Source organism: Ranitomeya imitator, chromosome 3 (genome assembly GCF_032444005.1).
Source record: "Ranitomeya imitator isolate aRanImi1 chromosome 3, aRanImi1.pri, whole genome shotgun sequence".
NCBI lineage: Eukaryota > Metazoa > Chordata > Amphibia > Anura > Dendrobatidae > Ranitomeya > Ranitomeya imitator.
In genome coordinates, this window is record NC_091284.1 from 118,612,115 (window position 1) to 118,628,814 (window position 16,700).

Sequence of the window (16,700 nt, forward strand, 5' to 3'; positions counted from 1 at the left end):
AACCCTACTGAAACACTGATGCGGAATTCTGCAGCGATAAGTTGAGCATCACTCATTTGATTAACCCCTTCATGACCAGGGATATTTTCATTTTTTTGTTTTTCGCTCCCCTCCTTCCCAGAGCCATAACTTTTTTTTTTTTTTGGTCAATATGGCCATGTGAGGGCTTATTTTTTGCGGGACGAGCTATACTTTTGAACGACATCATTGGTTTGACCATGTCATGTACTAGAAAAACGGGAAAAAAAATTCCAAGTGCGGTGAAACTGCAAAAAAAGTGCAATCCCACACTTGTTTTTTGTTTGGCTTTTTTGCTAGGTTCATTAAATGCTAAAACTGACCTGACATTATGATTCTCCAGGTCATTACGAGTACATAGATAAAAAATAACCTAGTCATGTTTGGTTTCTAAGTGGTGAAAAAGAAAAGTGTGCCATTTTCCGATACCCATAGCGTCTCCATTTTTCATGATCTGGGGTTGGGTGAGGGCTTACTTTGTGCGTGCCGAGCTGACATTTTTAATTATACCATTTTGGTGCAGATACGTTCTTTTGATCACCAGTTATTGCATTTTAATGCAATGTTGCGGCGACCAAAAAAAACGTGATTCCGGAGTTTCAAATTTTTTTCTCGCTACGCCGTTTAGTGATCAAGTTAATCCTTTTTTAATTGATAGATCGGGCGATTCTGAACGCGGCGATACCAAATATGTGTATGTTTGATTTCTTTTAATTGTTTTATTTTTAATGGGGAGAAAGAGGGGTGATTCAAACTAATTTTTTCATTTTTGAAAACTTTTTTTTTTTTTTTTTTTAAATAGTATTTTTGCCATGCTTCAATAGTCTCCATTGGAAACTAGAAGCTGGCACAACTCGACCGCCTCTGCTACATAGGAGCAAACAACAAAAATCCGCAGGAATAAATCAGTGCAGTAGTCTACAAATTAGATACTGTACACATTACAAAGTTTATTAAATATACCAAAATACAAAAAGGTCTCTAGCAGCTAGGCGGACTAAACTTGGCAATCAAACGCACACTACATGACAGGGAAGACAGAGTGACACATCTGCTCTAACAAAGTAAAGCTCATCCTGATGCCAACACCCACTCTGATGTTATACAACAAACGCATCATATAGTACCAAAAAGCATTTAGAAACATTCAGAGAGTTCTCATAAGTATGTGTATAGTAATCAGCACAGTATATTATAATTTACAGGTAGAGAAAAGCAACAACATAACCAAATGGGAGTACGCAGTGTGTCACGCTGTCTCCCGTCCTCAGATCGCTCCTATGTAGAACTGTTGCATTGCTATGAGCGCCGTCCACAGGGTGGCGCTCACAGCAATCCGGCATCAACAACCATAGAGGTCTCAAGAAGACCTCTGGTTGTTACGCCGACGACAGGGGTCAGCGATGCACGCATTTCCGGCCTGAAGCGCTAGTTAAACGCCGCTGTCAGCATTTGACAGAGGCATTTAACTAGTTAACAGCGGCGGGGGATTCTCGATTCCACTCGCCGCTATTGCGGGCACCCATCAGCTGTTCAAAACAGCTGACATGTCCCGGCTTTGATGTGGGCTCACCGCCGGAGCCCGCATCAAAGCGGGGGATCTGACCTCGCTATCTGACGTACTATCCCGTTCGAGGGCAGAAAAGGGTTAAAACCGAAGATTTTGAAATTAAAGTATTATTAACCTTACTTTCATGTTAGATTTTGGAAAAACTCAAACTCATTCGTGTCAAAATTTTGGAAATGTTTTATGTGTTCCGCGAGATATTGATTAAAATCTTACTTCTCATTTACGCAGAACATTGTATATACATGTACACAGACACGCTCGCAGCACCTCCAGTGTTTGAATGCCTGGGTAGCAGAAGATCATCTCCTAACCACAGCCATGGGAAGGTGCAAGTAAGTTCATGTGATGTCTGCATGCAATCTGTTTTCATACAATTACATTGTACATACGGTAATCAAATACATTTCTATTATAAAGCTAGGAAACTATTTGTAAAAATCGGATGCCACTCGGATGGTCCATGTTTGTTTTTTTTCTCCAAAGATTTAAATGGGTGAGCCTCATACGAAATGTGGAAGAAAGTCATGCAAGTTGCGATTTTTGTTCTCAAGGACAGTCGGAGAGAAAAAAAAAAAAAAATCATTCATCTGAACAGCACTATTGAATAGCATGGATCAATGCACTATCCATTGGGTATCCGATCAAAAATCGGACAGAATATGAAATATACAGTACAGACCAAAAGTTTGGACACACCTCATTTAAAGATTTTTCTGTATTTTCATGACTATGAAAAGTGTAAATTCACACTGAAGGCATCAAAACTAGGAATTAACACATGTGGAATTATATACTTAACAAAAAAGTGTGAAACAACTGAAAAATTCTAGTTACTTACCGATAACTGTATTTCTCTGATCCCATGATGGCACCACGGAGAGAGGGGTCCGCACCCAGGGACAGGAAACTTACAGGTGAAAAAGGGCGTACCTCTCTCCCACATCAGTTGGATTACAGAGCCTTATACAGAACTTCAGCTGCAACTCAATATTTGCACAAATTAAACTTAACCAATTTAACTTAAAGGGACTCTGTCACCTGAATTTGGCGGGACTGGTTTTGGGTCATATGGGCGGAGTTTTCGGGTGTTTGATTCACCCTTTCTTTACCCGCTGGCTGCATGCTGGCTGCAATATTGGATTGAAGTTCATTCTCTGTCCTCCATAGTACACGCCTGCGCAAAGCAATCTTGCCTTGTGCAGGCATGTACTATGGAGGACAGAGAATGAACTTCAATCCAATATTGCAGCCAGCATGCAGCCGGCGGGTAAAGAAAGGGTGAATCAAACACCCGAAAACTCCGCCCATATGACCCAAAACCAGTCCCGCCAAATTCAGGTGACAGGTTCCCTTTAACAGAGGCACCGTGACTAAAGCTAAACACTAATACATTATAATGTGCACATACCGTTATCGGTAAGTAACTACAATTTTCTCTATCCCCATGATGGCACCACGGAGAGATTTGCATAGATAGAACTCTTAGGGAGGGACCACTGCCTCTAGAACCCTTCGCCCAAAGGTGAGATCAGAGGAGGTCAAGTCTAAACGGTAATGTTTGAAAAATGTAGACTGGGAAGACCAAGTGGCAGCTCTACATATCTGTTGCATTGAAGCGCCAGCTCTCTCCGTCCAGGATCATGCCACTGCTCTGGTTGAATGAGCTTTTATATTCTCCGGGATGGCTGTCCCACAGGATGAGTAGGATAGGGCGATGGCGTCTCTTATCCATCTCGCCAACGTGGCTTTCGATGCTTTTTGTCCCTTCCGTGGAACTGGAAGCAGACAAACAGAGCCCTACCTATCCTACCTGCACTCCCTAGTGGCTGATAGATATTGGACCAGACACCTTTTTACGTCTAGGGTATGCAAAGTTTTTTCCCCCCTCATTTTTGGGGCTGGGACAAAAGAAGGGCAAAGAGATATCTTGCGTTCTATGAAATTGTGACGCGATCTTAGGGAGGTAAGCCGGGTCAGTTTTAAGAATGACTCTGTTTTCAAGTATTTGAATAAAGGGTGGGAATGCAGATAATGCTTGTATATCGCTAACGCGACGGGCCGAGGTTAGGGCCACTAGGAGTGTGGTTTTCAGTGATAAGATCTTTAAAGGAGCTTCTGCCAAGGGCTCGAAGGGAGGTTTGGTTAGGGCATTTAGAACAAGGTTTAGATCCCATGGAGGAGTATTATGGAGAGAAATGGGCCTGGACCTACTTGAGGCTCTAATGAACCTCATGATCCATCGATTCCTGGCTAGATCATGGTTATACAAAGCTCCCAGGGCTGCTACCTGAACCTTTAAAGTACTTGTAGCTAGACCTTTTTCCAATCCCTTCTGCAGAAACTCAAGAATTTTTTATATTGGGATTTCCCCGGATGGGTCTGCGCCGGATACCGACAAATTTTTTCCACACCTTCCCATATATTTTGGTGGTTACAAGTTTTCTACTCTGTAATAGAGTGGATACTAGATTGGGGGAGAAACCTTTATCGCTTAGAAGCTTCCTTTCAAAAGCCAGGCTGTCATATGTAGGTTTTTTACACTGGGGTGAAACACCGGACCCTGGGATAAAAGTTTCGGAGTGTCTGGTAGAACCCAAGGGCTTGATATGGACATTTTTCTTAGCCAAGAAAACCATATTCTGCGGGGCCAGAATGGAGCTATTACTATCACTGTTGCTCCTTCCTCCCGAATTTTCCTCAGCACTAAGGGGATGAAGGATATCGGAGGGAACGCGTAGGCGAGGCGATAGTTCCAGGGAATTGTAAAGGTGTCTAGAGCTGCTGGGCCTCCCCAGGGATCGATTGAGCAGAATGTTTTTACTTTCTGGTTTTGACTGTTCGCGAATAGGTCTATTTCTGGCAGACCCCAAAGTTTTACGATCTGGCTGAATACAGATTGATTTAGCTCCCACTCCCCCTGTTTTAAGCATGTCCTGCTCAAGAAGTCTGCAGTTTGGTTTTCTGAGCCTTTTAAGTGGAGAGCTGTTAAGGACTTCAGATTGTGTTCTGCTATGTGGAAGATGGATTGGGTTACCTCCATTAATGCTCGACACCTGGTGCCCCCTTGGTGGTTTAGATAAGCTACCACTACCTGGTTGTCCGAAAAGATTTTTACGTGATGGGAGTGAAGGAGTTTTAGAAAGTGTGTTAGGGCCAATTTTACGGCTAACAGTTCTTTCATATTGGAAGAGGCTAGCTCTTGACTTTTGCTCCAATTCCCCTGTGCCACTTGATTGTCTATGTGTGCTCCCCACCCCCAGGGGCTTGCATCCGTCGTTAGGATTTTTTCCATCGGTACTGCCCAAGGAACCCCCTTGGTTAAATTCACTGGGTCTGCCCACCATACTAGGGAGTGTATCGTGTTTGATGAGATACTTAATTGCCCGTCTAAATTTCCGCGCAGAGATATGCTTGAATCTAAAGTCTCCCATTGTAGGTCCCGGGTATGACATTGTGCCCACTGCACGGCCGGGATACAGGCAGTCATAGAGCCCAGCAGGGACATTGCTTTTCTCAGAGTAGTGACTGGGGATACCGTCAACTGTAACACTGCCTGTGTAATTTTTTAATCTTACCCTGAGGAAGGTAGCACTTCTGCGTGATCGAGTCTAGGACTATCCCTAAGTACTCCTGTACCTGGGTTGGCACTATTCTGTATTTGGGTATGTTTAGCAGCCAACCTAGACTCGACAGTGAAGCCATGACCAAATCCAACTCCCGGCGTTGCAGCGGTCCCATGTGCGCTCCAGATACCGGCTTCTGCACCTGGGACCTCATGGGATGGTAGCCGCTGCTACCTCCATGTACCGTTATGCAGCGGTACGGAGGCTATATCGGTGACCGCCGCCACCTGCCTCCTTCCTCCCCCCTTTTTTTTTTTTTGTATCGTGGGGAAGGCAGGCTTGATCCTCTTCACTGTCTCCCCCTTCACACTCACCCATAAGGCCCGCCAACCCCAGCGGTGGTGCTTCAGGGAATGGAAAAAGGGGGGAGAGAAAACCTGCTCGATCCTAGCCGTGACAGGGCGCCCCCTGTCAGGAACCGACTGGACCAGCCCCTGGAATCCCACGGAGTATCCTTCAGGTACGTGCTGTAGGTTCCCAGTCAGGGACAGGAAACCAACTGATGTGGGAGAGAGGTACGCCCTTTTTCACCTGTAGGTTTCCTGTCCCTGGGGGCGGACCCCTCTCTCCGTGGTGCCATCATGGGGATAGAGAAATATGTCTTATATTCTAGGTTCTTCAAAGTAGCCACCTTTTGCTTTGATGACTGCTTTGCACACTCTTGGCATTCTCTTGATGAGCTTCAAGAGATAGTCACCGGGAATGGTTTTCACTTCCCAGGTGTGCCCTGTCAGGTTTAATAAGTGGGATTTCTTGCCTTATAAATGGGGTTGGGACCATCAGTTGTGTTGTGCAGAAGTCTGGTGGATACACAGCTGATAGTCCTACTGAATAGACTGAATTTGTATTATGGCAAGAAAAAAGCAGCCAAGTAAAGAAAAACGAGTGGCCATCATTACTTTAAGAAATGAAGGTCAGTAAGTCCGAAAAATTGGGAAAACTTTTAAAGTGTCCCCAAGTGCAGTTGCAAAAACCATCTAGCGCTACAAAGAAACTGGCTCACATGAGGACCGCCCCAGGAAAGGAAGACCAAGAGTCACCTCTGCATCTGAGGATAAGTTTATCCGAGTCACCAGCCTCAGAAATAGCAGGTTAACAGCAGCTCAGATTAGATACCAGGTCAATGCCACACAGAGTTCTAGCAGCAGACACATCTCTACAACAACTGTTAAGAGGAGACTTTGTACAGCAGGCCTTCATGGTAAAATAGCTGCTAGGAAACCACTGCTAAGGAAAGGCAACAAGCAGAAGAGACTTGTTTGGGCTAAAGAACACAAGGAATGGACATTAGACCAGTGGAAATCTGTGCTTTGGTTTGATGAGTCCAAATTTGAGATCTTTGGTTCCAACCACCGCGTCTTTGTGCGACGCAGAAAAGGTGAACGGATGGACTCTACATGCCTGGTTCCCACCGTGAAGCATGTGGGAGGTGGTGTGATGGTGTCGGGGTGCTTTGCTGGTGACAATGTTGGGGATTTATTCAAAATTGAAGGCATACTGAACCAGCATGGCTACCACAGCATCTTGCAGGGGCATGCTATTCCATCTGGTTTCCATTTAGTTGGACCATCATTTATTTTTCAACAGGACAATGACCCCAAACACACCTCCAGGCTGTGTAAGGGCTATTTGACCAAGAAGGAGAGTGATGGGGTGCTACAACAGATGACCCGGTCTCCACAGTCACCAGACCTGAACCCAATCGAGATGGTTTGGGGTGAGCTGGACCGCAGAGTGAAGGCAAAAGAGCCAACAAGTGCCAAGCATCTCTGGGAACTCCCAACAATCTTGAAGAAGACCATTCCCGGTGACTACCTCTTGAAGCTCATCAAGAGAATGCCAAGAGTGTGCAAAGCAGTCATCAAAGCAAAAGGTGGCTACTTTGAAGAACCTAGACTATAAGACATATTTTCAGCTGTTTCACACTTTTTTGTTAAGTACGTATATAATTCCACATGTGTTAATTCATAGTTTTGATGCCTTCAGTGTGAATGTACAATTTTCATAGTCATGAAAATACAGAAAAATCTTTAAATGAAAAGGTGTGCAAACTTTTGGTCTGTACTGTATATGCACACACACACACACACACTTGTCTGCATGAGCCCTAAATGTTACTATCAATTCACCTGCTCGCATAAAAGGAGAGCTTCCAACAATACCATTATACTATTTGTGTAATATTGCAGACAGAGTAGCACCGGAGCAGAACATCTGTACACTACAGTGTGGAAAACAATACCGTCTGATGAACTGAATGCAATGCTTAACAATGAAGATGTTGCACACAGATTGGAGGAAAATAAAGGTGGCGTGCAGTCTCATTTCCCAGCTGTTCTCCATCGTGTCGGAGCAGATCCCGTGTACGGTACATTCCTGCATGCAATGCCCCTGGCAGCATCCTTCACTTGGAAACAATCATGAAATATAGAAAGGTGTTTCTTTTTCTTAGTATTAGTTATAGGAGATTGTGCTGACAAATATATTGGCGGCACGGTGGCTCAGTGGTTAGCACTGCAGCCTTGCAGCGCTGGAGTCCTGGGTTCAAATCCCACCCAGGACAACATCTGCAAAGAGTTTGTAGGTTCTCTCCGTGTTTGCGTGGATTTACTCCAGTTTCCTCCCACATTCCAAAGACATACTGATAGGGAATTTAGATTGTGAGCTCCATCGGGGACAGTGATGATAATGTGTGCAACCTGTGAAGCACTGCAGAATATGTTAGCGCTATATAAAAATAAAGAATATTATTATATGGGCTAATGGCATAATGGTGCTGAACCAGACGTCTTGTGTTTTTGATCAAAAACACTATTACTAAAAACTCTTATTTAGATGCACTTTTTGCTTTTTATTTACTTAGTTACAGCAGGGATTTTGCCTATTTTTTCTCTTGTAGGTGTTATAGCAAATGTGAACATGCACTTAGGAGCTTATTGTGTACCAACTCAAGTGAAGCTCAATTTTTTTGTTTTGGCTTGAGTACGATGTTCACTTCTTTTTACTTTCGGTCACAAACCCTATTTTTGTCTGTGGCCTCCCCCCACTGGTGTGACACTTCTACTGGTTTATTATTTACTCAAATATAGGAATGTGGTTCCTCAGCAGAGTAAAGCGTGCCTATGGCATTGCCAGTAAAGGGAACCTGTCATGTCACTTGTAGCAACTAAACTGTCCCCAGTGTGCCGTTAGCCATGCGATATGCATCACCAACACGTGGTTTTCAATCAAAACGGCGCTGTAATCATCTCCAAAAATCACTTTGTATAGTTATACAGTTTCATCTCTGCCAGTCATAGGGTGGCGCTTCATTTTCTTTCAGCCATGGCCTCATCATATTGTCAACGCTCATGCACTCTTACTGATGTTCCGGGGTGAACCAACGTCACCAGAATCGGTTCTAAAATCCCACACTTTCGCAGTGTTGAGCAGCTCCCACGCTTGCGCAGTGATGAGCGACGTCACAGAGCCCGTGACCCACAGTGGCTCCGGCGCATGCCCACAGTCGATAAAGATGGTGTTACGTGTTACGGAACTACTCAGCACCCAGAATATGTTGTGCAGTTATATGTATGTATAATAGGTTCCATGTGAGGTGCATGTCCCTAATGTATCAGCCCACAGGCTGCGCCCCTGGGCAGAGGGGACATGATATTCCCCTTTTGTCCGCCCCCCCCACCTTTGTAATTCCCACAGTAAATATCGACTGATAAAAAAATGCACGTGAAACAAGATTGTTTAAGTGTATCTGAGTGTTTTATGAAGAACTATTTGCAGACTGCTTCAAGAGGTTAGAAAAATGTACAAAGCTGAAGAATACAAAGCTGAAATTGGGAAAGACAACAGAAATCTGCTGCATGGACAACTTGTTCATCTAAACATTCCAAGACCATCAGGACTTAAAAGTATTTTTGCGGAGAGCCGCCAAAATTGCATGGGGGCCTTCCGACTGTCCCCTGACAGATTATGTCACAAGATATTACAATCGGCAACTGGAATTCAGTTTGATGATTCTTGCAGTGACTGTCTCAGAGAACACAGGAACCCATGGCCGAGTCAGGGGGCAGTAAGGAGGAATAGCAGTCAGTGATGTAATATGTATGGCCAGCTTTAGAAATGTGATAATTTTCCCTGGGGAAATTCTTTGATCAATGGTGCACTACTCATATGACATCATCCATTAACATTATTATACGTACTACTATGACAGAGAAAAAACAAAACAAAAAAAACACAATAGGCTTTAAGAAGTACTCCCAACAAAAACGGTACCCCCAAAGGTTTTCTAAGTGTGTATGTGATGTTGTGTAGGTGCATTAAAATACTTACAGGTCGCAGTCTTCCCTAGTTTCTAGCACTTCTCTGGTCCTCTTCTGGATCACGGCTGTGCCAGCTCACCCAGGGGCAGTTACCATTGTGCTACATCCTTCAGCATAAGCCTATACAGCCTCAGAACAAACCTCCATGCACTTACATTACAAAAACTACTTCTGGTCCACATAAACTCCTGTGTCGTCCAGCTAGTCTGACTTGAAGTCACATGACAGAGCAGAGGAGAGGCGCCTCGCTGGAAACCAGGGATGACTGCGATCAGTGAATATATTAATGCACATACACTACCTGCCATACAAACTTACAAAGGATTAGGGGGATACAATGGTTGCCAAGAGTGATTCTCTAATAAACGTAGATGTGACCAGAAGCTAATAATATAATCTACATGGTTTCCAACTATTACTATTGGACATATGTTGATTCAATGGGTTGCAACTAACCAGTTGCACCAGTAAAGTTATATGCCCGGTATGCCCGCTGGGTCACTTTCAATATCTATGTGCATTTAATAGGGAGAGCGTATGAACCGCTTACCGACATCCCTGACAGCAGCTTCTCCCCAGCACAAACAGCTCATCCACACGGAACACCATAGCACGTGGTCCGACTTACTGTGCAAACGCCACAGATTTCACTCTTTTCTATTGATAAGGCTGAAATGTGATACAGAAATCGACACTGCGGATGTCAAATCCACAGCGCGGCTCAATATTAGGAGCAGACTTTCTCTGCAGTGTGTGGATGAGAGATCACAAAATCCTGTCCCCGGCACTGGTGCTGTAATACGCAGCGGGTTTTTGCTCACGTAACTTCACGCACAACATATTTGCTATAGGATTTTTGCAGCGGCAAAACACACATAATAGTGCAGTTAGCGCTCAGGATACTATGTGCAAATAATGAGTGTCGATCGCCAACGTCACCCTCTGCACAGTATCGGCCGATGCTCCGAGTGGCAGATCCACTGCACTGTGGTAATTACTCTGCAGGTTCTTTCTGCAGCGCGAGGATCCAGTACGACGCAGTCACTGGAAAACGCAGCGGATCTGTCACCTGAACATCGCAGAAGTCAGATCCAATGCCAATATGTGCCCTGCTAACAATTGGGGGGGACCATTTAATCCGATACATGGCCTCTAAATCTTGTTCTGAGAAATAATACGAAGCCTTTAGTTGCTGTGGTCCGATCTATTGGTGCCACTGGTGTAATATTGGGGTGGGAGCTGATGAGAGGTTTCCCACACCTTGAACAGGAGTTTCCTGAGTAACATAAGAAGAGCTTATAGTAACCGCACGCAGCGGCGCTGTCCCAGCCACATCGGTGACGGTTCTCCCATCGCTCATGTGACACTGCCGTGTCTTGTGTCTCCTGACTGGCTGCAGCCATTATTATTCCCTCAGTGGACGTCCACGGTACTGGAATACTGAGGAGCAGCAGCTGCTGATTGGTTGCAGGGATCACATGACAACAATGTCATGTGACCCACATTGCACTGCTATCACTGGAAAGGTGCAGCTGCAGAACGTGAATGTGACTCGTTTCATTTCCTAAGGGGTCCTGATTTGATAGCTCAGCGGTGGTCCTGTAGGAGACAGCTACGTTTCCACGATCAGTGTTTGTTGAGTTTCTGACGCTGTAGAATTTCTTAGTTTACCTGCGTTTTATTGTGTGTTTTTTTGTCTTTGTTTGGTGTATCATGCTTTAAATAAAGCTGCTTTGTTTTTGAAACATTCTAATGCTGGAATCACCCCAGTGTACCTTGTGGGATGCGATGTGGTAATGACCCTGGGCTCCAGGTGTCAGTGCTCCGAGCCCCTCACATGACAGGATCGGAGCACAGCTGAGGAGGAGACAGAGAAAGCAATTCCTCTTTCTCCTCCATGGCCTGACACAGCGTATATCGGCCTGCACTCGGGTGACATCTGAGCGCAGTCTGATGTGTCACTAGCGCCCATAGACTTGTATGAGTGCCTGTGAGCAGAGTGTCGCTGAAAATCGCTGCCATTGTTCTCTGATGCTGAATCGGCATAAGAAAACCTCAGCTCTGAGCTGCCTCATAGAGGAACACTGGGCTGAGCCATCCGACGTTCTATCGCTGAGCCTCGCCCCGTCATACGGTCTTAGATGCAGATTACATGTGTTTAGGCCTCGTAAACGCACTAACAATGTGTGTGATTTTTACCTGCGGATTTTCCAAATCTAATCCAAGTGCATGGGGAAATCTGCACAGAAAACAAGAGAAATTAACGTGCTGCGGATCGGAAAATGGCAGCACAGCGTAGTTAAGGCTACTTTCACACTAGCGTCGGATTTGGCCCGTCGCATTGCGTTGGGCCGAGATTCCGACGCTAGCGTTTGTCGTGCCGCACAACGGGTGCAGCGGATGCATTTCTCCGGCGCATCCGCTGCCCCATTGTGAGGTGCGGGGAGGTGGGGGCGGAGTTCCGACCACGCGTGCACGGTCGGAACAAGCGGTCCGTCGGCTGCAAAAAAACGTTACATTTAACGTTTTTTGCTCCTGGCGGTCCGCCACAACACGGCGCAACCGTCGCAAGACGGTTGCGACGTGTGGTAATATGTCGCAATGCATCGGTAATGTAACTATGGGGCAAAAACGCATCCTGCAAACAACTTTGCAGGATGCGTTTTTTCCCCTAAACGACGCATTGCGACGTATTAAAAAAAATGCCAGTGTGAAAGTAGCCTAAGAAGCAGAGCGAGCAGCAGATTATCAATCCCGTCCACTGTGCGCGATATGTAAAACGCAGCAAAAATACACAGCGTCAAAAACGCGATAAAAGCTCATGGTGTGATTGTAGCCCAAGGGTGTGTTTCCACGTTCAGGAAACGCTGCGTGTTTGACACTGCGATGAGCCGCAACAGCAAAAACGCAGCGTCCAGATGTTACAGCATAGTGGAGGGGATTTCATGAAATCCCGTCTCCACTATGCATTAAAACAGGGGTCCCCAACTCCAGTCCTCAAGGCCCACCAACAGGTCATGTTTTCAGGATTTCCTTTGCATTGCACAGGTGATGCAATTATTACCTGGGCAAGACTAAGGAAATCCTGAAAACAGGACATGTTGGTGGGCCTTGAGGACTGGAGTTGGGGACCCCTGCATTAAAAGACGCATGCGGCAGACCCGCGAAAACGCACATGCGGCGCGTCTTTTAAGAACACAGCATGTTAGGGTATGTGTCCACGTGCAGGAAACGCTGCGTGTCTGACCCTGCAAAGAGCCGCAGCGTCAGACACGCAGCGTCCAGATGTTACAGCATAGTGGAGGGGGATTTAATGAAATCCCGTCTCCACTATGCGTGGTAACACGCACGCGGCGGCCCTGCGACTCCAGACATGCTGCGCGTCTTTTCAGATCGCAGCATGTCTGTATATCTTGCGGCGACGCTGCGTCGCCGCAAGATATAGCACAGGGCCCTATGGTGGGGAGCGATGATGCCGGATGTGTGCTGTGAACACATCCAGCATCATCGCGTCCCAGAAAGGGGGCGGGGCTTACCGCAGAGCGGCTAAGCCGCTCCGGCGATACCGCCGGCCATCCTGAACGTGGACACATACCCTTACAATGCTCAAATAACTCAAGGACAGCGCAGGTGACCTGCCAGTGACCTCAGGTGCAGATTTTACCTGCATAAAATCCTGACCAAATCCTGAAGCAATCCTGAACGTGGACCTTAAGAAGATAGCTGAGAACAACAACTCCCACAGGACAACACACAGCTAGCTGCTGGCACTTGTAGTTCCACACGTTACATAACGCTATAACTACACCAGCCTTACCGGTGCGGGGCGCTCGTCTCTGCCCATATGTATGCTCTGCACCGCCCGGATCAGCAGCTCATGCTCCGGGGGTCCCCGCTCTCTCCCGGTGGCAGCGAAGCCCTCCAGCAGCTCCAGAACGCGCACCACCTGCGGGACCACCCCGGACACCGACTCCGGGCCGTACTGCTCGGTCAGCTTCTGCAGCTCGGAGCCCAGGCTCTTCGCCATGCTGTACACATCCTCCAGGGACAGGAGCCCCGGGGCCCGCAGCCACACTCGCTCCGGAGCCTCCATCCCGCCGCCGCGTTCTGACTGCAATCTGCCGCCACAGCTGTCAAGAGCAGCAACAAGGCGAATAGTAGCCCCGCCCACAAACAGCAGCCGCCCACTCACTGGCCATGTATTGCCCCGCCCACAAACATGCCGCCCACTGACTGAGCAATGTGTTGCCCCGCCCACCGCACCGGATGACCTTCGCCTTGTCGCGCCGGTGCCCTCAGTGCGGCTGCAGGTCAGAGGTCACTCTGGCCACCCTCGTGTATTGGTGCCGGGATACCGCTATCCGGGCCGCTACACTCACTGCTAGGCCCGGAATACACTACAGTGCTTTAAATGATTCAGATAAATGAGTGAATGTATAAAGAAATGGCAAATCTGCTCTATGCAGACGTCTCAGGCTGTGTTCACACCAGGCGGTTTTTAGCGGGTTTATATGTTTTCATGCAAATGTCCAGTTGCGTTTACAATACCAGCAAAGTCGATGAGATTTCAGAAATCTCATGCACACACCTGTTTTTTTTGTCATCAGTATTTTATGCTTTGCTTGCTATTTAGACATTGTCACTTCTTTCACTGTTTTTTACACCCATTAAATGTAATGGGTGGTGAAAAAATGCTGGAAATCCACCAAAAAAATGCAGGTATCAGGGTTTTTCCACGTTTGTTGTGGCTGTTAGAATAGTATATGCCCACCATGGCCGCTAAATAGTCTGATGCTCCCGCAGCCCCCTATACAGTTTGATGTTCCCACAGCCCCTATACAGTCTGATGTTCCCACAGCCCCTATACAGTCTGATGTTCCCGCAGCCCCTATACAGTCTGATGTTCCCACAGCCCCCTATACAGTCTGATGTTCCCACAGCCCCCTATACAGTCTGATGTTCCCGCAGCCCCTATACAGTCTGATGTTCCCACATCCACTTATAGTCTGATGTTCCCGCAGCCCCATATACAGTCTGATGTTCCCACAGCCCCCTATACAGTCTGATGTTCCCGCAGCCCCTATACAGTCTGATGTTCCCACATCCACTTATAGTCTGATGTTCCCGCAGCCCCCTATACAGTCTGATGTTCCCACAGCTCCATATACAGTCTGATGTTCCCACAGCCCCCTATACAGCCTGATGTTCCCACAGCCCCCTATACAGTCTGATGTTCCCACAGCCCCCTATACAGTCTGATGTTCCCACAGCCCCATATACAGTCTGATGTTCCCACAGCCCCATATACAGTCTGATGTTCCCACAGCTCCATATACAGTCTGATGTTCCCACAGCCCTATATACAGTCTGATGTTCCCACAGCCCCCTATACAGCCTGATGTTCCCACAGCTCCATATACAGTCTGATGTTCCCACAGCTCCATATACAGTCTGATGTTCCCACAGCCCCCTATACAGTCTGATGTTCTCACAGCTCCATATACAGTCTGATGTTCCCACAGCCCCCTATACAGTCTGATGTTCCCACAGCCCCCTATACAGTCTGATGTTCTCACAGCTCCATATACAGTCTGATGTTCCCACAGCCCCTATACAGCCTGATGTTCCCACAGCCCCCTATACAGTCTGATGTTCCCACATCCCCTATACAGCCTGATGTTCCCACAGCCCCCTATACAGTCTGATGTTCCCACAGCCCTATATACAGTCTGATGTTCCCACAGCCCTATATACAGTCTGATGTTCCCACAGCCCCCTATACAGCCTGATGTTCCCACAGCTCCATATACAGTCTGATGTTCCCACAGCTCCATATACAGTCTGATGTTCCCGCAGCCCCATATACAGTCTGATGTTCCCACAGCCCTATATACAGTCTGATGTTCCCACAGCTCCATATACAGTCTGATGTTCCCACATCCACTTATAGTCTGATGTTCCCACAGCTCCATATACAGTCTGATGTTCCCGCAGCCCCATATACAGTCTGATGTTCCCACATCCACTTATAGTCTGATGTTCCCACAGCCCCATATACAGTCTGATGTTCCCACAGCCCCCTATACAGTCTGATGTTCCCACAGCCCCCTATACAGTCTGATGTTCTCACAGCTCCATATACAGTCTGATGTTCCCACAGCCCCTATACAGCCTGATGTTCCCACAGCCCCCTATACAGTCTGATGTTCCCACAGCCCCTATACAGCCTGATGTTCCCACAGCCCCCTATACAGTCTGATGTTCCCACAGCCCTATATACAGTCTGATGTTCCCACAGCCCTATATACAGTCTGATGTTCCCACAGCCCTATATACAGTCTGATGTTCCCACAGCCCCCTATACAGCCTGATGTTCCCACAGCTCCATATACAGTCTGATGTTCCCACAGCTCCATATACAGTCTGATGTTCCCGCAGCCCCATATACAGTCTGATGTTCCCACAGCCCTATATACAGTCTGATGTTCCCACAGCCCCCTATACAGCCTGATGTTCCCACAGCTCCATATACAGTCTGATGTTCCCACAGCTCCATATACAGTCTGATGTTCCCGCAGCCCCATATACAGTCTGATGTTCCCACATCCACTTATAGTCTGATGTTCCCACAGCCCCATATACAGTCTGATGTTCCCACAGCCCCCTATACAGTCTGATGTTCCCACAGCCCCCTATACAGTCTGATGTTCCCACAGCTCCATATACAGTCTGATGTTCCCACAGCCCCCTATACAGCCTGATGTTCCCACAGCCCCCTATACAGTCTGATGTTCCCACAGCCCCCTATACAGTCTGATGTTCCCACAGCCCCATATACAGTCTGATGTTCCCACAGCCCCATATACAGTCTGATGTTCCCACAGCTCCATATACAGTCTGATGTTCCCACAGCCCTATATACAGTCTGATGTTCCCACAGCCCCCTATACAGCCTGATGTTCCCACAGCCCCTATACAGCCTGATGTTCCCACAGCCCCCTATACAGCCTGATGTTCCCACAGCCCCTATACAGTCTGATGTTCCCACAGCCCCTATACAGTCTGATGTTCCCACAGCCCCATATACAGTCTGATGTTCCCACAGCCCCTATACAGTCTGATGTTCCCACAGCCCCTATACAGCCTGATGTTCCCACAGCCCCCTATACA

General features: G+C 47.0%; 1 protein-coding gene across 3 annotated transcripts in view; it reads right to left on the reverse strand.

Moving 5' to 3' along the window:
* The window catches only part of RILP (Rab interacting lysosomal protein), a 67,269-nt gene extending 53,570 nt beyond the window's left edge, over positions 1–13,699 (reverse strand). Inside the window, exon 1 of one of the 3 annotated variants that reach the window (XR_011319787.1) lies at positions 13,348–13,699. Coding sequence is in view for 2 of the 3 variants with exons in the window: in XM_069761343.1 (XP_069617444.1) it covers positions 13,348–13,623 (276 nt within the window). In the remaining variant the exon portion in view is untranslated. The remainder of the gene's footprint in view (positions 1–13,347) is intronic. The other 2 variants (XM_069761343.1, XM_069761344.1) reach the window with 2 other exon arrangements.
* Between the last annotated feature and the right edge of the window lie 3,001 nt (positions 13,700–16,700).